Raw genomic sequence first — 25,078 nt, 5'->3', positions numbered from 1 at the left:
AACCCTGTACCCAATCCTGCCAAGGTTAACAAGCGTCACTGGATAAAATCATTGGGGTTTTGTCATCCAGGCAAACACAGTGACAATCCCTTCCCTTTGCCCTTTTACCTCCCGGCTGTGGGAGCCAAAAGGCACGTCCAGCCAATTGTGGGAAGCTTTGTCACACCACTGAGGTGACATGGTCTCCTCCAGTGTACTGCTGTGGTCTGGCTTTTGTGGCTTCCTCTTGGGGCCCACCCCCACCAGCTCTTGCAGCCCTATGAGAGCAGGGCAGCTCTGAAGACACTTGTGCAACTTTGCAGCACATTCCAGGTGCGTTAAAGGAAGATATCCAGCTCAAACCTGTTCTGGACTATGAAGCTCTACTGGCCAGGCAAGGCAAGGGTCAGCACACAGTTGCTAACAGAGACTCCACTTCCTAGTCATGCTTTGAAGACTGCTGTTGTGGCCCTCTGATGGCCTCATTCAACCAGTTCATTCCACCTTCCAGGAAAGCTCCATCACAGGTGGAGATCAATCAGGTGCTGCTGGAAAACCCACAGGTCTTAGCAATTACCCTTTGTGCTCAGAGGAGTCAACAGTTCAGTCTAAGGCACCCCACAATACTGGAGTCAAGCTTGGATGGACTCAGGCCCTTTCATAGCATTCTAAGGTGCAGTGGGAAGCCTGGAGTCATTTCTTTATAACAAAATCTTTTCAGCTGTGATGTTGTCTGTGTGTTCACATAAAGATGTGGTCAGTGGCTTTCTCCTGCAATAAATACTGGCTTTGTATGACTGATGGAGTACCTGCTGGTTACATGCTGTATTATTCTCTGCTGGTGATGGAGCTCTTGTAGCCCCCACTGTCACCTCTATAACCATTGACTTTGGGATGGTTTCTACTTAAGTTCTGTGACTGGTCAAAAAAATTTACATAACAAGCATTTCCATGAAAGAAAATTGGATTTTTCAAAGAACACGGTACCTTTGGAGAAGACAATAATTCCAAGATTAAAAATAAAGCCTTGCCAAAATAAAATAATCTTTTTTAACTGGTTTTGACTGGTTATTCTCAATGGTCAAGTCTCTCATTTGAAGAGCCAGGTGATGTCTCTCTTGCATGGTTGATCTGTGGTGTGATTTATAATCCAGACCATAAGAAATTTTCTTTGTTTGTTTCTGAAAACCAGAAAATTGTGGTTCCCTGTGCTGATGTGTTAGCCCTTAGACTGTGGGTTGTAGCATCCAATGCATTGTCCAACAGTGACAGCTTACATTGCTCTCCTCAGCAGAGCAGATCACCTTCAGCTCTGCCTTGGAGCACCACAGCCCACCTGTGTTCTTTCTGGTCTTGTTTTGTTAGATCCTATTTTGTCTGGATTTGTCAAGCCCTTTCCCTTCCGCAGTGGCAGCTGGCAGCAAGGGATGAGCTGCCCTTCCCCAGCATGTCTCCCTCCGATCCTTTTCCATCACCTCCTTTCCCATTCAGAGCAGCTCCCGGTGCTGGAGGATCAACATGAGGCAGCAGAAGAGACCAATGGTGGCCAGCCCCGTGCTCATACTGCCTGTGAGTGCAGTGAAGCCATGGCTTCCCCCCAAGCCTTGGCATCTCCACATCTGTGATGGAGGCAACGAACGCACTGCGATTCATGGCCCCCCTGTAAGATCTGGCCATGTCCCCAGAGGGGAAACACTGTGGCAGGACCAGCCCAGACTGAGAGCTGGAGGAGGATCATGCATGAGAGTTCAACAAGCAGGGAGCCAGGTGGGGATGAAGAAGCTCTGCTTGGCTGTCCTCGCAAAGAAGGAGGCCCATGGAACTGCTGGGTCACTGGGAACATGCACCTTTTCACCAGGTAGGGATGGGAAGAGGAGAGTTCCTGCCTTCCTTGCCTCCCTGTGGCATCAGCACCTGTGTGTGTAAACACCTCAGATGTCCCTGGGGTGCTGTCCTCCTTCCGTCTGCTCCTCAGTCCTCCCTTGGCTCATGTTTGTGGTCTTCCAGACACCACTGCTGCTCTTTTCCCTGTGTTCTCCACTGCTGCCAGTCCCCACAAGGATGGCAACCCCAGTTCTCCCCTGGCCGATTAAGTCTCTGTGGTTCCCCCCAGTTTTTCTGTGTGCCCCTCACTTGCCCCATGCACTGTGCGAGTGCTGCCACTTTGGATGTTGCGGGGGACGTCCGGAGTGTCCTCCCAGCTGCAGCTCAGCAGCCCAGCAATGTTGGCATAGGTAGGGACAGAGGATGACCTTGGTCAATTTTGGAAAGGTGCCCGAGGCCTGCTGTGACGCCACTCATGCCTCTGAGGGAGCCTGCAACAGCACGGGTTGACACTGAACCCGACCGCAGGAAGATCAGGAAATGCAAGAACGCCTGTTGCTGAGGGAAGCTGGACTTGGCCCTTGCGTGAATTTGCTGAGCTCTGCAACCAAGGCCCGTGAAAAAAGCATTTCCTGCTGCAGCAACATCGCCCATTGGCCTCCCTACACCTTGTGTGGGTCATTTCAGGTTCATTTTTGTCTGATGAAAGCCCCAGCTGCACCTTCTGCAAGCAGTTTCTGGCTGATTCACTTGAAGGAAAACTTTGTCCTTGGTGGAAACACCCTGCAAAGTGGGAGGGACACACTCCCTCCTGAGGATCTGCTTCCTTCAGCATGCAAACTGTGCCAGTAGTGTGAGGCCAACAAAAATAAGCACAAATGCCCCCTCCTCAGCTGGGACTCAGCAGCTGCAGAATAACATGGGACTTTCGGTGAAGAGGGAGAACACACTTTCACCTGCACCATTCCCTACCTCTCCTCAAGGCAAAGAGGCAAAATTCAACCCTGACCCTCTTTTCTTACCTCGTTCCTGTGCCTTCTGAGGGCTTCTTAGAGAAGAAAAAAGAGCACATTCCCTCCTGACATACACACGTACCATGCTGGAGTCACTGGCCACTGGCAATGGCCACACACAAAATGTGTCCTTCACTAACCTGTACAACTCAAAAGCACCATGTGTGCCAGATAGAGCTTATCCTTCCCTGGAGTGTCTTAGGGATGGAGGGTAAAAGGTTCATTCTTCATCAGCTTTATAAAAATATCATGTTTCTGGAGGTGACAACACAGGCAGCAGTGGGGGGACACTGGAAGAACAGCTCTGCAAGGCTGGGAGTGAACATGCTCCCGGCTGTGTTTGAATTGGAGCCCTGCCACAGAAACTGAAGGAAAAAGTGCAAGGTTTTGGAGGTGGCTAACCTTGGCCACAGCCTGCAGCTGGGCTGGTGCCTGTGCTCTGGGGGAGGACACATGTGGGGTGGAAAGACCTGTCTAGCCCTTTGCAACCGTGGCGTCAACCTTGCCCCTCGCACCCGCTGGGGCCACGGGCAGTGCTGCGGCTGCAGCCATGTGAGCATGGAGCAGGTGGCATTGGCAGGAAAACTCCTGGGGGATGCCAAGGACTCAGCGGGTCCTGGCCCCCCCACTAGTGGTGTTTTTCCACCTCTCGGTCCTGGCATGTCAGCAAGTGCTGGGACACGGGGAGGCACCCGCTGCTGGCAGTGCCCATGCCATGTGTTATTCAATCCCAATAATCCTGAGTCTCCAGGAGGCTCTGGGGTAGCAGGAGATCCTCTCCTGTTGAACTAAACTCAAGCTATTTTGCTGGACGTGTACTTTAAACACAGCACAGAGAATGGTTTTTCATGCTTGTCTAAGGCTTTCCTCTGGGCACCAGCCCCTTCCTACTCCCCAAACAGCCCGGCTCGAGTCAGACACTGCTGCTGCTGCTGTCACAGACTGAAAAGCCCCAGGCTGAAGTGTGGCATTTTCTACCTGAGCTGTCTCCTCCTTTCAGGCAGAAGCCCGCCTTCTCGGTGACTCAAGTTTCAAGTTTCCTTCTTAATAACGGAGTCCCCTGTGACGAGTGTCTAAACAATACCCCCACGCCCCTTGCTTCGGAGGTTTCAGGAGACAAGTCCCATCTTGTTGCTGTGCCTTGCTGGAGCAAGCTGCTCGGGGACTGACTCGGTCACTGTCCAAACATTCGGCAAACACTCCCACACGCAGGCACTACCCCACACTGGCCCAACACGGGCTCCAGCAGCTCCCCTCTGCAGGCTGATGGAAGGCAGAGCCCCTCCCTGCACGCTGCAGCATATGGGGTTCAGCTCCCTACACTCCTGCTCCCTGAGACAGCACAGTGACAAATACCTCGGGAGGAACAAGCCCATACTCAACCTCTTCCCTAATCCCTGCTCGGGCTGTGCAGCTATCAGCTGTAAGCCAACTCCAGGCCCTACCTGTGCCCAAAAAGGGAAAGGCTCCATGCCTCCCTGCGTCACAGCTGAGCAAATGCAGGGCAAGGATCAGGAAGGCACATAGGCGCTCTCGATTTTCCATTTCCAAAAACATGTCTAAGGGCAAGCGTTGTGCATGCTTTAGATAAATGATTACAAGGGGTTTGAGACACAAAGGGGAAAAAATAGTTTTGTTGCCTAGTGCAGTGTGACAGTCACGAGGCACACAGTAGGCATGAGCAGCAGCCCAGCTCCTGGGGCTCGCAAAACCAAGGGCACAGCGAGCTCTCCCAGGAAGAAATTTAGGCTAGAGGGGCTGAGGAGGCATGGGGGATGCTAGTGGGAGTCAGCTCCAGTTCCTTGTTTGGTTTCCTCAAGGACATTCAGAACAGCTCCCTTCAACAGCTTTTTAAGGAGGCAGCATGGGGAACTTGAGGGACCCCTGGAGCAGGAGGCAGCAGGAGCGTGGCAGGGTTAGGGAAGCTGGGTTACACAGCCAGCAGCACACGTGGGGCATGACAGGCATCTCAACACCTTCCTCAGCCATCTCATCTCCTTTTGCTAAGAAGGAGAAGCTCTCTTGAACAGTGATTGAAACTGAGCAGTGAGTTTATAAAGAAAAACAAAATCAGACCACTGTCATTACTGTGTGCTCTCATGCCCACCTCACTATGGGAAGGTACCTTGGATGAACATTCACAGCAGGGAGGACAGAGCCTGCATATGTACCTTGATGCTCCCAAGTACCCCAGCCACCCCAGAATAAACACAAACCAGTTGGTGCAGAGGGGAAAGAAATCAACCCAAAATCAGCCCCTCTCTGCAGGAAGCACTGCCCTGGGGAGCTTCATCTACCCCATGAGTGGCACCAGAGGGCTCCTAAGCCAGCCTCAGAGGTGACGGTCCTAGTCAGCTGACACACAATTTGGTTATTTTAGGAAATCTGCTGCTTGACTGAAGGCTCCCTCCTCTCCCCCAGAGGAGAGCCAGCTCTCCTCCCCCCACTCCAGGGAGCTGAATCATGGCAGGACCAGGGATGGCCAGGCACATCGCCACTTTTTCCTATGTACTGCTATTCTTGGCAGCAGGAGAGGTCACTGAGACAGCTGTCCTGGCCATGTTGCACAATCCTGGGCATCACTGAGCTATTCCTAATGCTGTGAAACCAGGACCCTGCCTGCAAGGCTAACACTGAGCACCGCTTCATCCAAAGGCAGCTGTATTCCTCCTCACCCAAAACCAGGAATGGCCGAGGCGTTCTCTCTGCACTTAGCACACATCACACGACAAACAGTTATTATATCATGCTTTTAATACAAACTTAAAAAAATCTGGAACAATAGAAACTGTACAGATTTGATCAACCTTTTTGTGGGGTTTTTTTGTTTGTTTTTAACTAAATCTCTAGACACACCAATATCCCGTTCCAAAATATTGCACAACATTCTGAATACAAAACTCTGATTGTATTCCTCCTTCGCTAAAGAAAAAAAAAAAGAAGAAAAAAAAAAAAGAAAAAGACAGCAACCCCCTGGTTCCCCATCTCAGTAGTCCCCTTCTCCAAAAAAACCCCAAGCAGAGCACAGGCAGAAACCCTCCACTCGGAGACATACAGACTTCTGTCCTCTTTCACTCCTCTCCCACAAGGCAACTGTCGATTCACTCCTCGGAGAGGGGCAGGAGGAAAGGGAGGCTGAGTGGGGAGAAAGGAATCTTCACCACTTCTTTTTTTTTTTAAAGTTTTTTCCTGAAAAAATATTTTTTTCTCTCCTCTTTTTTAAGAAAAAATCTTGAAAAGAAAAAAATTACATTTTTTTACGTTAGAAATATACATATATTATATATACCTCTTACATTTTACAAATGTAGCAAATTATTCAATACAAACAGACATCAACAAAAAGAACATAAACCCATAAAAAATAAAAGTTAAAAAAAAAATCTTCTCTCTTCTCTTCCTAAGAAACCAGGTAAATTAGTGCAGGTTTTTAAAAAATAAAATTGAAGCTGAACGCCTACATCCAAGACTAGAAAAGACCTGAAAAGGCCATTAGTTTCCATTGCTGCCTGATGCTGGAGGAACATTTCTGAAGCACACTTTTTTCCTTTTAAGATGCAAAGAGGTTGGTCCCTCTTCTTTTCCTCCTTCCACTCACACCACTATTTTTAAAGCAGGTATAATACGTGTGGCAGGGCAAAGCAGCATCAAAGCTTCACACACACATAAGCAAGTGGACAGGGGACATCCCCACTTTTTCCCTCCCTCCCTGTGCTGGAGGAGAGCACGCTGTCTCACGGCAGCAGCTCGCAGGTGGCTTTGCCAGATGTGGGGACAGTCGGGGGCAACTGGACCGGGTCCTGCCATCAGGGGCTGAACACCCCTCAGAGTCCAGTGCAACATGTGGGGTGGCACCCAGCAGCCCCCTGTTGGGGAGAAGGACTCCATGGCAGTGGTAGCATCCGTTAAAAGCAGTGGGTTCAAAGGAAAGAAAAAAGGGGAACACAACAGCTGGGCCACTCCTCATCAACTTGTCCTAGTCTGGAAACCTGCAGGGTTGAGGTTGTGGGCACCAGCTTTGGGGAAACTGGCTGGGCTCTGCTCTCCTCACCCACCTGCTGCATTGGTCATAGCTCAAGAGCAAGCAACCCATGCTGGGCACAAGGTCAGGACCCTGCACCCCATCAGCCATCGAGGGGAAGGGTACACTGGAAACTCCTGGGAGAGCTCTGGGCAAAGACAGTCTCCCTGGGACAGCCCATTACCCTCTGCAAATGCTCAGAGGCAACACAACTACAAAAGGGCTGGAAGTGCCTCCATCTCAGGGAAGGGAGCAGAAAAGCACATGGTCAAGCTCATCTCACCTGAAATAGAGATTTCTTGAAAGAGCACACTGGTTCCACAAGTGCAGGAGGAGTGGATTTCAGACTGTGCCCCAAGAAGCATCATTAAAAGAAAACCAAACCTCAAGTTTGGGAAGCAGCAAAAGCTTATTTTTCATTTAAACTGAGAACTTCAAAGACTGCAATTTCATCATCTCCATCTCTCTCCTCTTTGCACACTTCCATGCTCACACAGCAGCCTCCAAGGAAACCTCCCTTCCCACCAAAAAAGCCTCCATCCTTCCTGGGAATGAAGCAGTCCTCCTTTGGCTTTCTGTGAAGGTGGGTCTTGGAGTCCTCGACACAGAAGGGATCAAGCTGAACAGCCACTATTGCCTGACTGCCACACATCATCCTGGAGAAAGGTGCAGAGTCCCATATCCCATCCCTGCTGTGAAGAGGCACCATACATTCACACACTGAGACAACCACTTGCCTTTCGAGAGCCCATCCCAGCTCTGCCCTAAGCTTGCTGCTGTCCATGCTGATGTGATCAGGCTGGAATGAGGAACTTATGATAGGTGCTGCCTTTTCTCACTGGATCAACCACCTCCTCGTGCTTCTCCAGAAAGGCAAGGGAAGGGATTTAGTCATGTGCATACGTGGCTGAAAGCATAAACCCTTATGCTACCACTCAAGACAGCAGCTTCAACAACATCACCCGATCTTCTTGAAAAGTTATGCTGCCTCGCTAACTAAAAAGGAATTTCCTCTCTCAGACAAGATGATGAATTCACAGCAGATAATGAGAACTCTGACCTCAGAGGCCACCTCAAGGGGATGCTAGCCCCTGCTGCTGGGGAGAACATCTGGGAAGTGGGGGAAGGATCCAAGCGGGGTCCAGCTGGTTCAGTGCCACCTCCTCCAAGCCACAGAGAGAGGCAGGTGGTGATTCTACACCACAGGGGCTGTCATCCAGACTGACTGGGCAGCCCTGAGAGAGCATAAAAAAGGCCCTCTTTCTCAGGTACAGAAAGATCCAATAACCAGAGCCACAAAGCTCACAGCACTGTCCCTCTGTAGCCACAACTGGAAGTGCAGATGAGGAAGGGAGCAGGAAGAAGCCATTTCACAGTAATGCTCTGCCCTGACTGTGATATGCTGTGAGATGGTCAAGGAGAAGAGTTAGTGCTTTTCAGCACACAGAACAGCTGATGCCAGCTTGGGCTAGAGCCACAACAGCACAATGGTCTGCGCCGTGGGCACAGGCAATGTTCTCTGTATACACAGAAAAAGCAAGCTCACCCACCCATCCTGGCTAGCACACAACAAGAAGGTGTGTGTCCCCACCAACACTGACTCATCCTCTTCTTGTCCCTCCTCCAGCACGGTGGTATGGAGACGACATCCCTACACCCAGGTAGAAGGACCCTGTGTCCAGTGTGGGGCAGGGGGTGGTGCAGGGAATCAGGAGCATTGTGACCTACAGTTGCACCAGTCCTGGGCTGGGGTGGGGGAAGAGGGCACACAAACCAAAAAAAAGCCCAAGACTCATTTTAAGGAGTAAAAAAGTGAGTAGGAAAAAAGCACAGGTACTGAGTTAAAAAACAATTCAGTGCTTCAGGAGCGTTACCAGCACAGCGCAACAACACTGAGCTCTCTCTTTTCCCCAAGAACCTATATTTGTAAGGTTTTAATATTTTCTGTATATTTCTATTTTTCTTTTCTCTCCCTCTTGTTTGTTTGTTTTGTTCTTGTTTCCCCCCTCCCTCCCTGCCCCAAAATACTCTCCTTCCGTTGTATTCAGTTGGCCAGGACGACGGGCTGGAACGACTGGCTAGGATACTGCATGGCATTCAGGTTGTAGCTGAGTCCTTCCACGAAGGGAGACTTCTCCAAAAAGAGGCTATTGGTGCTGCCACTGAAGACCTGAGCCATGTCAAAGGTACCACCTGTGCTGGCGTTGAACTGCGACGCTGGCGGGATGCTGCTGGCCTGGCTCTCACTGGCAACACCGTCGAAGAAGAGACTGCTGGCTCCCGGCGAGGCGCCGCTGTAAACGAACTCCTTGGCGTTGGGGGAGAGCTGTGACTGCGGGGCTTGGCTCCCAGCGCTCCCGACGAAGTTCAGAGAGTGCATCGACAGGGAGAGGCCCTTGTGCTTCAGCAGGTTGGTGGTGGGAGACCTGACCATTCTGGGCTGCTGCACAGCCCCTGCTCCACCGCCCCCTCCTCCGGCTCCCCCACCCTTCTTCATCTTGGTGGAGCCGAACTTGGTGGCAGCAAAGGTGGCAGTGGTGAAGGTGATGGGCTGCGCAGAGCGAGGGATGAAGGTGGGGCTGGGTGACTGGCCAAAGGAGGGGGACGGAGAGTTGGACAGCGAGTTGTCCTGGCTGCCGATAGGGACAAATACCTGGGCGTCGGGGTTGAAGCTGCTCTTGATTTCTTTGTCCAGCTCTGTGGCACTGCAGCCCTCACTGTCATCTAGGTAGAGAACCTTAACAGAGCCCTTCTCACCGATCTGGTAGGAAACCTCAAAAGGATCAATCCAGACACTCAGCTCTTCTGGCACGTTGGCACGCACATCCTCCACAGCCAGCCCACTCCGCTTGGCCGCCAGCTCCACCACGGGATCCACCGTCTCCCCTATATGAACACAGCGATAGCCAGATCCCTTCAGAGGTTTCTCTGGGTACCAGTGACCCTCATATTTCTTCTTCAGCAGGCGCTCTAGCTCCTCACCAAACAGGTCTGCCCGCCTCCGAGGAAGCTTGTTGTACAGGTATGAGATGATGAAGTTAAGAGCAACTTTGATCTCCAGATGCATACTCTCTTCCCAGCAAGCAAGTCAGGGCAGTGTATTAAAAGTGACAAAATGACAGAAACATAGACAAGTTTTGACTCCAAAGAGACCTAGGGAAAGAGAGAAAAGGATGGATGAACACTAGAGCACACAACAACTCTCCCCCTGTTGAGATAAATAACCGCGCCTTTTCGTGAACAAAGCAGAACGAGCAGTTTGCACAAATACTAACAAGAAGTAATGCTCTCTAGGAGAGTCACCACAAATCTACTGATCCTCAAAACAGAGGGATGATGATAAGGGGAACTCTCCCTGCTCCTCTTTCAGAAGAAATAAGGGTGTAGCACTAGCTGTATGCAAGTAGGTCCATCACACTCACCTCACTGCCAAGCACCGCTGCTGCAACCCAGCAGGGCACTGTCTGCTCTGGCAGAGCTCTGGCAGCACACCTAGCACGCCTCTCCTGCCCTGGCACTCAGCTGCTTCCAGCAGGGCTCACCTGCACCAGCCTCTCCAGAGCACAAGAGCAGCACCTGAACAGCCTCGTGACTCGCTCAGCAGCGTTGTGCACAGACCTGCTCACACTCAGGACAGCGGGGCCAGCCTCTCCTCCGGGAGGCCGGGTGGGTGCCGGGTGCCACGTCCTGCTGGCACGAGGGACGAGAAGGAGCGAGGGAGGGTGCCAGGACACCAGCTGCCAGCCCGTGTTTACTATCCCCTTGACTAGCAGGCACATCTCTCATTAAGTGTAGCCAGTTGAGACTCTGCCTAGCTACAAGCATAAAATCTCAGTTCAAGTCTGCTGAGTGGGGAGAGTGGGGCAGTAAACGTGCGTAGGGTCACAAAAGACAAAGATGCCAACAGCCTGTGCAATACAGTTCACATCGTTTATCCCTGCACAGAGGGAAGATGAGCTCTGCCAGGATCAGATACCTACTTAATAAAAACTGAAATTGCTTGCCAAAGATTGAAATAATCCTCCCTCCTCTCTCTCTCTGCCTTGTGAGGCAATCTCTGAAATGGAGAGAACCCACAAAAGCACAATGCACAACCACAACACTCAACTCTCCCATTACACATAGATTTGCAAATGTTTGTCTGGGTACAAAAAACCCAAAACCAGGTATGTCAGCATACACTCGGTCACTCATCCAAGGAAGATGAATCTCACAGATATTTTAAGAGGAAGCACACTTCCAGTAGCCTCCACACCTCTCCAGGGGAAAGAAGAATATCCAGTTTTTAATTGGCAGCTTAGTCAGAGGCTGCTCTGTCTTCAGCTGCCCTCACCTTGCTCAAAGAGACACGCTGTGTTCAACCATCTTCCTAAAATGGGCTTTAGGGATATTCCTGTACAGCACTTGAGCCAATGTTTATGATGTGTGACAATTATTTGGGGGTGGGGATGAAGTACAAACATACATAGTTAGCATTCCCCTGAAAAATCCCAGCAGCACAACCAGGTATCCACGTCGGCCTAAGTCAGCAGCAGTTAAAAAACTGACCAGACTTGTTTGCTTGGTCTAGTTTAGTGGACAGGAAGGATCAAATAATTTTGAAGAAGCCCTCAAATATTCTAAAGCTTTACTGAAAAAAAAAAAGGATGCAGACTCTATGCTTTTTCTGTACTACTCCACGTTCACAGAGGCTTAGCTTTAGGAAGATGGTAACCAGAAACAGATCCCCCACCTCTGATCTGCCAAGGAGGCAGTTCTGGAAGGAACCCCCTTTGGGTTTGACTCAGCAACATAAAAACACACAGGAACAAGGGAGTGGAAAAGAAGTCTTTCCTTTAAAAGTAGCTTTAGGGAATTACTGTAATGTAACAAACTTTGGTAGGTCACTGCAACCTGACCAAGTAAGAACACCAAAGAAATAAGCAACCACAGTTTTTCTAGGAACAGTTAAGAAGAAGTCCTTTCCAGAAGGCAAAAGTCCTGGCACAATGACAGAGCCTTTTCTACAAAAATTAAGTATGAAGCAAACCCCTAAAGAGAACATCTAAACCCTAACAAAAGCTTGAATAGACTGTACTACCTCAAGGAAGGATTACATGGAGCTCTCTAACTTCGTTTGCTTTGGAATGTTCAAAAGAGAGGACACCTTGGATCCCAGCAAGTTAAGCAGGAAGAGAACAGCCCGTTTGTAAGTCTTTTATCTTGTGATAAATTCTAATCCAGAACCAAAATCTATTAAGAGATCAGATAAGACTGGGAAATGAACAGTGGCCAAAATTTGTTAACATCCTATCTGCTATAAAAATGTATCAATATACATTGAGGACCCCAGTTCCACATCAACTTTTTGCAGAAACCTGTCAGGAGGTACAATTATACATCATCTCATTTTTTTTCTTTTCTCCAGTTTTCCTAAAAAGAGAATACTCTGTACCTTGGTTATGAAAAAGGTAAGTTAATTAGCCTAATAACACCAACAGCTGCCAAGGTAGAGGCATTTAACTGATACCTGCCAAAGGCAAAAAGAAGTCACTGGTTTCTCAGGTTGTTGACATGGCAAGATGAGCTCCAGTAGGATCCCCTCAAGCTACTGCACTGAAATGTCATAAAATAATTAAAACAAAAAATGGAAGAACCCCCAAACCCAAAACCACTTCCAACTGAAGAAGCATAGCTCTGAGAGAAAAAACTACTGAATATCAATTGTAAGAGATATTCTGAGCGGTCTTCCATAAAGGCCCGCATTTTCAAACTAAAGGCTTACTGTACGTCGAGGTGCTGGCAGGGAACAAAGAGCTGTTTCTGTGCTCTGCGAGGGAAGGCAGGATCCCCCTCAGACTCCCCGTTTATCGGTGCGCTGAAGGGGTGAGGCCAGGCCATCACTTACAACAGAGAAGAGCGAACACGGAACGATTCCCTCTCCTCCCGACTACACCAACACGGTGGGTGACCTTGCGGGTATCCCCCTTCGACTCCCGACCGAGGCCCGGCCCAGCCCAGGCCGGCCGCCGCCTCGGCACTTAACAGAGGGCAGTCCCGGCGGCCGGCGCTCCCCGGCCGGGCACACCCGCCCGCAACGCGAGCGCCCTTCCCCGCACCCCGCCAAGGGCGGCGGACCGGCTCCCCCGCCGGCCGAACGGCCCCGCGGGACGGGCCCCGCCGCCCCTCCGTCCCCGGCACGCCGGGAGCTGTAGTCCTCGCCCCGCTCCCCGCCCCGCGACCTACTTCTGCCCGGACTGCGGCTCCCGGCGCGCCCCGCGCCCGGCCCGCCGCGGCCCCCGCCGGGGCAGGGCGCAAAATTTTCCAGCGCACATGCGCGCTGGGGCCCGCCCGCCCTCCGCGGCGCTGCCCACGGCCGGGAACACGCCCCGCGGCCCGGGACCGCCGGGCAGCCGCCCCCTTCTCCCCTTCCCCTCCCTCCCTCCCTCTCGGCAGGGATGGGCGGGCGCGTCCCCACCCCACAGCTGTTTCCCCCCCACGGCTGCGGGACGGAGTCCGGAGGCCAAAGCCCAGTAACCTTCCGTCCCTCTCCCCCGCCCCCCGCCGCTGTCCCCTTCGCCCCAGTGGGGCACGCGAGGTCGGCAAACAAGGTTCCCAACAGAGCGGGGCGGATGGATGGGGGTATGTCAGCAAGGGCGAGCTCCCGGCCCCGCACAGCCAGCGGGGCACGGCAGACCGGGGTGTCCGGGAGAAATGGGGGGAGGCGAGCAGGGGGGGTAGCCCAGCCCAGCCCCGACAGCGCCTTTGTTGTCGCCGGGCTTCTCCCCCTCGGACCTCGTCGCGCACGAAAGGGAACACGCCGGCGACATGCCCCTTTCCCGGGAGCCCAGGGCACCCACCACCGCCCTCGGGCCCAGGCTGCCTTTTTTGGGGCTGCTGGGGCTGGGGCTGAGCCGCATCCCGCTCCCGCCCCCCCCGCCCACCCCCCCTCCCCTCAAACTAGGCTCTAGAGAACAAAATGGTGAACTGGGGCACTGCAAAGCGTCCCCGACCCAGTGACTTTCATCCCCATTCTTCTCCCTTGAAGCCCCATTAATCCCCCCGGGGACCATGGCCCCACAGTGACTCCACGGAGGGGCAAATCGCTGTCCCTGGTGGGGAGGGGGACGATGAGTCCCCTCAGACCGAGCTCACAAAGAGGACGCGCGCTGGAGGGGTCCCAGCCCAAGAGGGGGTGTGGGGGAGAAAAGCAGCCCCGGCCCCACTTACTTCGTTCTCGGATCCAGGGCCGGCGGCTGCTGGCGGCTGTCGCGGGGGCCGAGGGCGCTGCCGGCAGGTCTCGTCTCTGCTCTGCCCCGTCTCGTCCGTCCCCTCCCTCCCTTGTCCCCGACGGCGCGGGGCGGGCCCGGTGCTGTGGTGCGGATGCCGCTGCTGCGCCCCCAGAGCCGCCCGCGCCCTGGCCCCGAGTGAGCCAACTCACGGCAAACTTTCACCCTTAGCAACCTCCCGGCGCACGGATCCGCTCCCGCCCCGCGTGATGCGGCCGCGGGGGGCGGGCCGGGACTACTTCCCCCTCCCGTCGCCGTCCGCAGCGCCCCGGGATGGACGGGGGGGCCGGGCCGGCGGAGCCTCCGCTGCTGCCCCCCGGAACCGGGAGTATCCCGGATCCGAGCTCCGGGGAAGGAGGGAAGGGGCCGCGGCCTTAGCGGGGATTGACCTGAGGACTTGCCCAAGCGGCTTAGCCCAAGGCGACGGGGGGATGGGAGCGCAGTCGAACGGAGCGGGGACAGACGGGACCGGCCGGCGCGGTCCCCGCCCCCGCGCACCGCGGGGACGGTTCGAGCCCCGGCTCAGCGACAAGGCCAGCCCCGGGACTGCCCAGGGGACAGCTCTCTGACACCCCCAGCACGTCTGCGAACACCGCGTGGTGCAGCCCCCCGCCCCGCTACAGCGGAGGAGCTCGGGGAGCCGTGCCCACGGGCAATCCCGGCTCCCTCCATCTTTGCGAACCCCTCGGGATCCCCGGTCCCCGATGCGGGCGGGGAGCCCGCGGCACTGCGAGCGCATCTCCCCGGGGAGCAACGGGGCAAGGCCAAACCGGGCGGGCTGGTGTCACCGCGGGGAGCACAGGAGCGGCACCGCCACCTCCGCGGCCCCGAGACGGGGACGGAGACCCCGCCCCCGGCACGCGCTCCCGCCTCCCGGACTATTTCGTCTCCGCACGCCTGTGTCCCTCCGCCTCCAACAGAGCAGGGCCGGCCCCGCCGCGGCGGAGACGAGAGACCGCAAGGTGCGCGAGCGCCGGCCGTGCTAAAAATAACTGCGGCGTGTTAGCAACAGCCTTCCCATTGGCTGGCCAACCCCGGCGGCGCCTTCGGATTGGAGCGCTGCCTCGGCCAGTGAGCCGAAGGGGGTGTGCGCCGCGGGCGCTGCTGGGAGATGTAGTCACCGGGGCGGCCGCGGCCTGCCCCCGTCACGGTGCTCCCCCCGCACCGCGGGGCGTTCGCGGGTTCGGGCAGGGCTCGGGGTCACAGGCTGCCCCGGGGAAGGACAACCACGGTCACAGCCAGCCCCGGGCCGATGGCGGCACCTCCACCGCCAGAGGCTGAGCTGCACCACCCACCGGCAAGCTGAAGGCGCTCTCAGCCGGCACACAAACGGACCCGCACCCTTTATTTGAAAGCAGACCCATTGCTAGTTCCAGGAAAATGGAGAAAATGCCTACAGGCATGCCCAGGCCGTGTGTGTTACAGTCCAAGGTCACGCCACCTTTCACACACACCACTTGCAGAGGCTGTTTGCTGGCCACACTTAGAGCAACTTTTGACCCAAGGAACACTGAACTGGTGGAAGGGGCACCCAGAACGGTGTTTCCAGGCTCTCCCAGCCACGTGTCCTGCATCTTCCTCAGTGCTGACACAAGCAGAGGGTGACACGGGCATTACCACAGTCCCTGTTGCAGCAGGGGTAGCTGGCCTGGCAACCATCTCCGAAGTGCAAAAATACAAAGTTCATCTCTTGCCCTATTTCCACAATAGCCCTCAGCCTTCTTCTGGGTTTGGTTTGTCCTCCTCTCTCGTTCAGGAACGCTTTACCTCAGGTACTGCCTTTGCCACAGAGGAGCATTTCTTTTGAGGCCAGCCAACACCATGTGTTAAGAAATCCATTAATGTTCCTTCCCAGCCACAGCAGCCAGCCTTGCTCATTTTCCCACTTATTACAGAAAAAAACCCAACCCAATAACTTTTGAAGTTGTTTTATTTTCTGCAGGGAAAGAGAAGAGGAAGATTTATGAGAGCTATTATGAGCAGCCTTATTTTCGTCACTCCTATTTTAAAAGGAATTTACTTACAAAAGAACACCTCTTTTTTTTTGTTTTTTCTTTTTTTTTCAATTATTCCCTTGCTTTGCTGGAAGCAAAAATGATACTGTCAGCCAGAGATCAGGAAATTAAAATGACTGAGCTATTTTTAGCATCATTAAGCAAAAAAAAAGGCAATTACATTTCTAAAATTCTATTATTGTTTTAATAAGGTGTTAGTAAGAGGGTGTCACGTATTAGGGCTCTTTAAAATACCTGTGCCTTGACCGTGCTCCTTTAATTATGGCGTGGCCCTTGTGCACATGCAGGCAGAGGAATTCTGTCACACTGCCTGCTCCTGCATTCCCAGCCATTTGGCTGTTAAGTCACAGCAAAGCTCCCGTGTCACGTGTGCCTGGGGAGGGGAGCCACTGCCAAGGCACTGGGACAGAGCTCGTTTGGTTGGGTTATTTCATGCCAAGGAAGGGGAGTCAGGTTATAATTGGACATAATTAATATCGCCATACCCCGAGTCCTCTGTACATTCAATTCACATGACAGCCCCAAGGAAATGAAAAATTCTTTCCGGCTATTGAAAGAGGCAAACATCTCCAGCTGATGTCTGTAATGAGAAAATAACAGCTTCTGTGCAGATAAGGTTTCAGAAGTGAGATTTTGTCCATGCAGCTCCCACAGGAAAAGCTCACAGGCAGATTCCAAACCTCCACCTGCCTTTTCTTGTTGTTTTGTCTCTTTTTAAAGAGAGGGAATGCTTGGGGCTCAAGGGCTTTGTCGAGACGAGGTCTAGGTGGCTCAAGGAAGTGGATGTATGTTACAGAGCTATGTGCTGAGCTCAGCTGTAGTTGTGGCTGGCAGCTGCTCTGAAGGGGTGTGTAACAGGCAACACCTACATTTCAGAACACAGCAATGCCTTGTTAGTACTGGCAACAGAGGCTCATTTCTTAATAGGCCAAGAGGTCCTACGTTCTTTCCTTCAATGTAAATATTTAAAATTGAAGGAGGGTTTTTTTTTTCCTTCTTATGCAACATTTTAATAAAAAAAGAAAAAAATGACACTACCTAGAAAAGTAATGGCAGGAAGATACATTTAGCTCCTTGCATTAGGATTTGAAGACAGCACCACGGGGTTTCAGCTGCCACCTTGACAAAGCTGTCCCTGTCTCTCCCACCCTTCCCTGCTGTTGCCACACAAGTACTTAGCAGCTGACAGCCAGGGAGCCCCTGATCTGGCTGCATAAAACTCCATGGATGGATGAAGCCCTTCCAAAGCTTGGCCTGCACACAGCAGCAGGACGTGTCTTGTCTCATTTTTTCCCTGCAGGGAAGCTCGCCCTTTTAGCTTGTGTTCTGATCTCCTTCTCCTGGACAAGTACTTTAAAATCTATTCAGGTGAAAAATAATACACTTTTCTAGAGGCCCTGCCCAGGTATCATCTACTGGTGCACAGAAATCATTACCAAGCAAACAAGGTCATGTTTTTCTGGGCTACACAAATGTGTCCATTACCCTTGTCTGAATTAGCAGCTTCAGGGCAATGTCCCATCCATGCTCTGAAAGTACCAGAAAGGCAGTGGCACTGAACTGATCCGAGCACCAGCAGCATTTGGCATGCTCCCCAGAGCTGTCTGAGCAAACAAGGCAAAGGGGAAAAAGCCTGTCCCTCCCTCTCTCCACCTGCCCAGTGACTCAGAACAACTAGAAATGGCAGCTTAACTCTCAGAATACAGACCAATATACCCAGCAGTCAGCGTGAGGGCATCGGGAGTGCCAAGAAAGTGAGTATGTTCAGCTGTTTTTGGGGATGGGGGAAGGGATGGGGACACTCATGCTGTACCTCCACAGCAAGCCCTGCCTGGCTGACCCGCTAAATGATCAGGAACAAGAGGTGCTCTAAAATTAGCTCACCAGGGTGTATTGGTTCTGAGACGAAAAATAATTCCTTGCTTCATTTCCCTCTACTTTTACTGAAAAACTTTGTCATCCTCCAAATTTCTGGGAAAGAAAAAAAGTGTGTACAAACCTTCTGCATTCCTAGCGAGATAATTTGGGCAGCCTGACTGAGGGGAAGTGATAAATTCTGGCTGAAGTGATAAAGTTCCAGGTAAAACAAATCTGCATGTCATGGCCTGCTTTTAAAGAAACACAGAATTTAAAATGGCCGATAACAGGTCTGACATGGACTTCCTGGTCTGCAGAGGCAGTTGCTTATTCCCATAGAACTGCTGTGGGAGAATAGGTTTGCTGTAACCAGTGAGATAGATTGCTCTGAACACCTTGGCAAATGGCATCCTTCAGAAGCTGTGTAGGGAAAAAGACATACTAATACTCTCAGAACTGCAAAAAGCTTGGAATAGAAACCTGACATAACTAATAGCTGGGGGCAGGAGAGGGAGGAGCAGCTGAGATAGCTGTAGGGCCAGTGACAGATACAGCCAGCTGCAGCAGGGAAAAATTGCTTTTGAGGGCAGGATAATCACAACTTGTGTGCTTTACACTTTTATCCAAATGGTTGGAGCAGGTAGAAGAGGTATTTAAGCCAAGGAGTAGTTAGAAGAATTGGTACTAGCCTCAAGGGAATAGCTGAAATCCTGGAAGGGGCACAAAACAAAAAAAGGTTTTGGGGCTCTGCACCCCAAAACTGCACAAAGACAACAGTGTTAGTGTAGCACACACTCTGCCTCAGACTACAGGCGCTTGAAGGACTGCAGGCACACTGAGCCAGGAGCCTGATTTGACCATCTGAGCAGTACACACCCATGGGGAACTCAGTTCTGCCTCTGCACAAAGGCGCCTCTTCCCAGCCCTTTGCTGAGCCAACAGACTGCTTTTAGCCTCTGCTGGTATTTGACAAACAAGCAGCCTCTGGTTTGCAGCACACACACGGCCAATAGCCCTGAACACAATGGTTGGTTTCCCGTTACAGCAGGGAAGGCTTTAACTTATTCACAAGAACAGGACGGCGAGTCAAACAGCTTAGTAGGTTTTAGAAAGGGATTGGATGTTTGCATGGTGAAACAACATCCACGGCCCTATTAGCTGGGATAAGGGTTACAAGCTCAGCGATCCTCGTGCTACGGGACAAAATGATCACTGCCTGGGATCACAGGCAGACAAAAGCAACAGCCGTTCCCTGAAGCTCCTTGTGGCAAGGTCACGTGGCCACGAGCAGACACTGTCAGAAACCAGATAACCCATTGTCAAGTGCTAGCTGGGCTAATCCTCCATGTCCTCAGAAAGCTCCAGAGAGGCTAGGCACAGAATGAACCAAATAGAAATCCTTGTTGTACCAAAAATAAAAACCCAAAAGAAAAACCTTTATTGGTATGCATCCTGTAGAAATGGTTACAAGAAATGGCCTTGGATTTATCTGTCAAAGAAAACATGGAACAGCTGTGCTCTCCCTAGGAAGGTACCAGCCATGAGCAGATTCCTTAAAAACAGGGGAGCATGGAAATATATGGAGGAAGGGAGCGGATTGGTGTTTTGTTCTTCAACACTGATGGATGGGACAATTTCAAACAATTGAGAGGAGGCCCAGTGAGTACGACCTCAAGGTGTTTCTCCACACTAAAAACAGCACTTTTCATTTTTACATAGCTCCTCCTATGTGTAAGTGCTTGTCCACTCTGCTTTGTATAGAGAGTTGGGGCAACTACTAGCAGAGCTTCTGCAAAGGCAAGAGACAGTAATCTTCATTTGCCTTCTCTCATCACTGGTTCTCATCAGGTTTTAGTCCCCATTCAGTCTGTTATTTCTCCAACCCCAAGTATATTACTGAATTTGTATTGCTTTAGAAAAAAATCAACCAGTTTTCAGTAAGAGTAAAGTCCAGAGATGTTCCAAGACCCTCTTGCCAACCCAACAGGAGGTAGCCACGTACGAATAGGATCACCTCTTCTTGAAGCCATACTTTTTCCTTTCATAGAAAAGATCTGTCTTGGAACTGCCCAGGTTGACGATCTTAGGGCAACCATCTCTCTGTAAGAAAAGAAAATGCAAGTTAGGAAATGGGCAAACACAGAACAACATCATAGTTGTAGTAGGTTCTCAGTTCCCACACTCCTCGCCCTGTCCTCAACACATTTCCAACACCTGTACAGACAAATTGCTCTCCAGTGCTGGTTACCAGTAAGACAGTGCAACAGAGACCAGCATGGATGGCTCTTCAGCATTGCTGTAGGACATGGTCTCCCTCAGGACCAAAATGGAAAACAGCTCATAAAACATCAGCCATTTAATGAAAAGGATGTGCTGTGCCTCAAGACTGAATTCTTTCTAAATCAGGATATGCAGGACCTCTAGGGCCCAGAGGAATAACCTTTTCCCTCCTTAGCCAAGAAGAATCTTGCTGCTCTGGATGTCACCAAACCATTCTTGTGTTTAGGAACCCCTCAGCAGTGACAGCAGAACTGAATCTCAGATTTCTTGTACCCTGGATCGATTACTGCAGAGGCTGTAGGGTCACCTACTCACAGCAGCTACACAGATAAGTTCTTGTACCTGAATTCCAGTAGATGGTGAGAAAAAAGCCTCAAGAAAAGCAAGGGGAGTAGGGGAGACCCTCCTGAGAGGTATGGTTGTAAAACCAAATCAGAAATGCCCTCTTGGTATACCTGGGAACATTAGCCCATGGGCCACCTGAGCCCAGCACCTGCATAATTCTTTAGGGCAAAACTTATGGCTGGCCACAGCAGTTGTGAGGGACCCAGCAGGCAGAGGAACACGTGGCTTTGGCTGAAGTGTAAGCCTAAGTGCATTAGATTTAGAAAGCCCCTGGACAGATGTCAGATGCTGTAGAATCTGCACCCAAGCTGCCTGGCTCCCATGCCAGAGATACAATCTGGTGGGGAGGATCTGCACGATAGGAATGACAGGAGAGGTGGGGAACAGAAATCATCCCTCCCCCATACACCTGCCACAACCCATTTCTAGCTACTGTCTCCTTATTTCATTTTGAACCTCAATAGTAGGACTCTTTCAAGGCTTGCCTCCCACAATCCATGGAGCCTGTTCAAATCTTGACAGCCTTATTGCAGGGCTCTGCTCATTCTGCCACCTCCTCCTAAGGACACAGCTCACGAGCACCCTCCTTTCTCCAAGAAAAGATTACTATTTGCAACTCATGGATGTCCTGGGTGACAAGGTGGGATTCAGGCCCTTACCCACAGATCAAAGTGGGCTGAAACAATACCTCATTCCTTCCTCCACCAGAATAAATAAACCAAGACTAACCAGGTCCTTTGCTTTGTGCCCAATAGAATTCCATCTCTGCCATCCATTTTATTTGCTTTCTTGCTTCACTATCTTTTCCAGTCTTTCTCTGAGGATGATGAAAGTGCTGTGGCTGAAGTGGCTGAAGCTTTGGACTGCTAAAGCTTCAGGTACAGAGCTCTGTCCATCTGGTTTTCTTATTCACATCAGCACCAGATATCATAATTGTGACAGGCAGCAGCACACTTAATTTTTCTCCTTCTGGGCTCCCTATGCTTGTGCAAGCATTCTTCAATCCTGCAACAAATCATGTCAAATGATTTGCTGTTTCAGATCTGCAACTTCACATCTGCAATAATATGTAACATCTGAGTTTTCTGCTACAGAGCAACTTTCTTCACTCACAGGAGCATTCACCCAGGTGTCAAAATACCCCAGCCCTGTTATTCTTCTCTAGCTCTGTTTTCTACAGTCCTCCCTGACAGAGCAGCTGGTTATTTCACACCTGAACCAAACATAAGATACAGGTAATCTTAGGTTATGAAAAACACTTGTTGGGAATTCCTATGAATTGATAAAACTAAAACCAAGCCTATTTTACTCATAACTCATAAAGCCAGACATCCTCATTCCAAAGGCAAGTGAACAAAGCCACTGTTTCTCACAGCATTTATAAAGTAGGAGGCAGCACCCCCATCAAAGTACTTATATCCATATTTAGATACAGAGAGTGATTATGGTCCTGTTAGATCTAATGACTAAACTCAAAGGAGGACCTGCTCCTGTTCTGGATTTGGCTGCAGGCCTCTAGAGAAAACAGGAACTAGAGAGAATTAAAGCAGCAACTCACTCAGCTGAGGACACTCCTGTAAATCAGTCTGAACCACTCTCTTAGCACGTTCTTCACAGTCATTAGGGTGTGTAGGAAATGAAATTTGCAAAGCACCAAACAACTTTTAACAGACACTCTCACAGCTACCAGGCCTATATTCTGGGATAGCAGAACTGTAAACATCATGTTCTTGTTGTCCTGTAAGGTCTTTCTAATGCTTTGTTGCAGTTCATGTTCTGCACTCATTGTGTTTGATTATTGACAAAAGCCTTACAAGGGGTGAACAGCTGCCTCATTTCCCATGTGCAAAGGCTTTCACTGCAACATTGTAAAAGATGATAGCTCTGGCTATAGACAAAAGGGACCATTACACCAAAAAGCAGTAGCAGAAAGAGAAATATCTACAACATAGACAATTCCAGAGATGAGAATGAAAATATACATTGTATCCCATTGAAATTATACAAGAAGCATCAAACTTGTGAAACACAATTACCAGTGGAGTCACTGGACACTAAGGACCACCATTACCTTGTTATTCAAAGGAAAACAAAGGTTTTGATTCCACAGGCCTTATAGTACCATATGTGCTCTTAATCAGTGGCTCATAATAGGTTTCTAGGGAGGAGCTGCCTCTGCAGTGACTGCAGTATTTCTGACCCTGGTGAAACCTAGGCTGGAGCTGTACTAAGATAACAACCTGAAGTGGTAACGAGCAGTGTGCGGAGGAAACGAACTATGACTGTGCAAAACACTCAGAGATCCTTAGAATGAAGAGAGTTACAATACCTCAAAACACTTTGCAAACACGGAGACCTATCAACAGGGGAATAAAAGTTTCAACAGCTGAATAAACGAGCGCTAATCGTCCCAGCACTAATTTCAGCAGCTCCAAGCCCCTTAAAGGTAAGCACATGTAGCTGGGATGGCAACTCACATCTTTTTCCTGGATGGTGCACTCCTTGCAGTAGTAGGCGTCGGACACGCCGGGCCCGCCGCAGATGACGCAGCGGCCCTGGTAGGAGCCGTAGTTGCACTCGTCGCAGATGCGCACCAGGGTGCAGGGCCGCACGTACGAGTCGCAGATCACGCACTTGCCGTCGCCTGCCAGCACAGAAAGCGGTCACGGAACGGCCCCCCTGCCACCCCCACGGCAGGGGAAAAGCTTCCTGGCCAAATCACTTCCCTGTGTGCTCGGAGACAACTCAGCTGAGCTGCAGAAATGTGATTCTGAGGCACGGGCACAGCTTTGTATGGCACACAGACCTGAGAGGAACAAGGGTCGTGGCCTGCAATATTTCAGGTTTTTTCTTTTAAATTTAGTCATTCATTCACAGTCAGAGAAGAAACCCAAAATTACTCGGGTAACTGCTTTGTGATTAGCCAAGACTTGTTTAGATTGTACCACTACTTTTGCTCTAGAACTTTCCCTGACTTTGCAAAAGCAAAAAAAGCCAGACTGACAGGACTAAAGTCCTTACCTTCACAAAAGCAGCAGTGTAAGCTTCTCCCACAGTGCCACATCAACAAAAGTCTGGAGTTACTATGCTCAAAGAGATAAGAGATTGTACTCATGGTCCCTTTAATCCTTCATCTGTGACAAGGCCAAAGGAAGGGCAAACTGGCATAAGCAGCCATTTCACAAAAGTTGCTCTTGCACTCTCACAAGGCTCTGAGTGAAATTCAAGAACTGATATCACACAGGCCAGGAGCCATCAGATGCCAGTGACAGTTTCTGCTGAGCTGGACCTTAACCAAAACACTGACCTACGGATGAAAGGCTTCATATCCTATTACCAGTTCCCAAGGTATCTAATCCTGACTGCCACAAACAGCTTGCCTAACCTGCTCTTAAATCTCTGGCATGACAGCCCTCAGCTACTACCAATGGCAATCTGTTTCACTGTCAGCTGCTCTTGAAAATTATCTTCTTCCTTCAGACTGTCCTTCTCCCACTTTACTTATTCTCACACAATTTTTGAGTCACAAACTACTCCCCTTGTTTGTTGTTCCCCTGCATGATCTAACGACAGATCACAAGGATCCAACAACAGATCATACTCTTTCTTCCCTTTCACAGCTAAGTGTCTGACCCCATGGGTGTTTTTCCTGCTCTGACTTTAGATGTTTGCCCTCCATTTCTTCTTCTCTCAGATGCTAATGGGAACCTTTCTTGCAGTATGATGTAGCTGGAACCCAAAAATGCACTTCTTCCCCTGCTTTAAAATGATCAGGATGATATTTTGGTATTACAGATTACAAGGATCCAATGAAGCAGTCACTGCAGCCTCAGCCACTAGAAATGCTGGCAGCAGGTATTCTAGAACTGTGTTTGTGCCAGAGTCTGTGTGAGCTTGCAGCTTTTTAAGTATTCCTTGAGCGACACTTGGAATGTTAAGGTAATTGCTCCCTTCTCAAAGAGTGACATTAAATTTGGGGTTAAAGCAAAACTAGATTCCAACCTTCAAATCCAAACTTCATGCTCTAACCACAACAACATGTTCTCAAGCAACTAAATGTGGATGCTATACTTACATTTTTCACAGAGTCTTCCGATTGCTGGGGAAAAAAAAAAAGAGAAAAATTATTTGAGGCAGGAGAAAAATCTAAGTACGAGCTTGAATGTCAAATAATTATCTTCTGCAAGGAGCAGTCCTTAAAAAAATCAAAGGTTAAACTATAGAAACAGTTTGAGCACAAATACAATATATATATCCTCCTGGAGAGATTTACCAGGACCAAAGATGCACTATGAATGCACAATGACACCCTCTGCAGTAAGAAAAACTACATTCATCATCCCATTCCAAACACAGCCAGTGTGTCTGACTGAAGGAAATGTTGTACATGAGTCTTGGCACAGCTTTTACACTGGTTTTAGTGGGGGGAAAAAACCAAAATCAAGTATTTGTTTAAAGCAGTCCAAATACCTTCTT

The 25,078-nt window shown here is 50.5% G+C and overlaps 2 protein-coding genes across 7 annotated transcripts in view; both read right to left on the bottom strand.

The window, feature by feature from the left end:
* Nucleotides 1-5,552: 5,552 nt before the first annotated feature.
* TOB2 (transducer of ERBB2, 2) lies at nucleotides 5,553-14,289 on the bottom strand. Of its 5 annotated transcripts, none has more exons than XM_064420099.1 (2): nucleotides 14,047-14,289; nucleotides 5,553-9,990 (listed from the first exon to the last, which is right to left on the bottom strand). In XM_064420099.1, exon 2 carries the CDS (start codon nucleotides 9,902-9,904, stop codon nucleotides 8,882-8,884), a length of 1,023 nt encoding a protein of 340 aa, XP_064276169.1. In that variant the 5' UTR covers nucleotides 9,905-9,990; nucleotides 14,047-14,289; the 3' UTR covers nucleotides 5,553-8,881. The 5 variants fall into 5 exon arrangements, with proteins under 5 accessions (XP_064276169.1, XP_064276173.1, XP_064276170.1 ...); XM_064420103.1 differs by lacking the exon at nucleotides 14,047-14,289 and adding an exon at nucleotides 13,063-13,125; XM_064420100.1 differs by lacking the exon at nucleotides 14,047-14,289 and adding an exon at nucleotides 12,725-12,910.
* A 5,103-nt stretch (nucleotides 14,290-19,392) lies between these two features.
* PHF5A (PHD finger protein 5A) overlaps nucleotides 19,393-25,078 on the bottom strand; it is a 15,452-nt gene continuing 9,766 nt past the window's right edge. For both annotated transcript variants that reach the window (XM_064420098.1, XM_064420097.1), the window contains exons 2-4: nucleotides 24,678-24,701; nucleotides 23,080-23,246; nucleotides 19,393-20,077 (exon numbers count right to left, since the gene is read on the bottom strand). In XM_064420098.1, coding sequence (XP_064276168.1) covers nucleotides 19,988-20,077; nucleotides 23,080-23,246; nucleotides 24,678-24,701 — 281 coding nt within the window. In that variant the 3' untranslated portion in view covers nucleotides 19,393-19,987. The remainder of the gene's footprint in view (nucleotides 20,078-23,079; nucleotides 23,247-24,677; nucleotides 24,702-25,078) is intronic.

The sequence above is a fragment of the Passer domesticus genome, chromosome 5 (assembly GCF_036417665.1).
Source record: "Passer domesticus isolate bPasDom1 chromosome 5, bPasDom1.hap1, whole genome shotgun sequence".
NCBI lineage: Eukaryota > Metazoa > Chordata > Aves > Passeriformes > Passeridae > Passer > Passer domesticus.
This window is presented reverse-complemented; position numbering and strand designations above follow the sequence as displayed.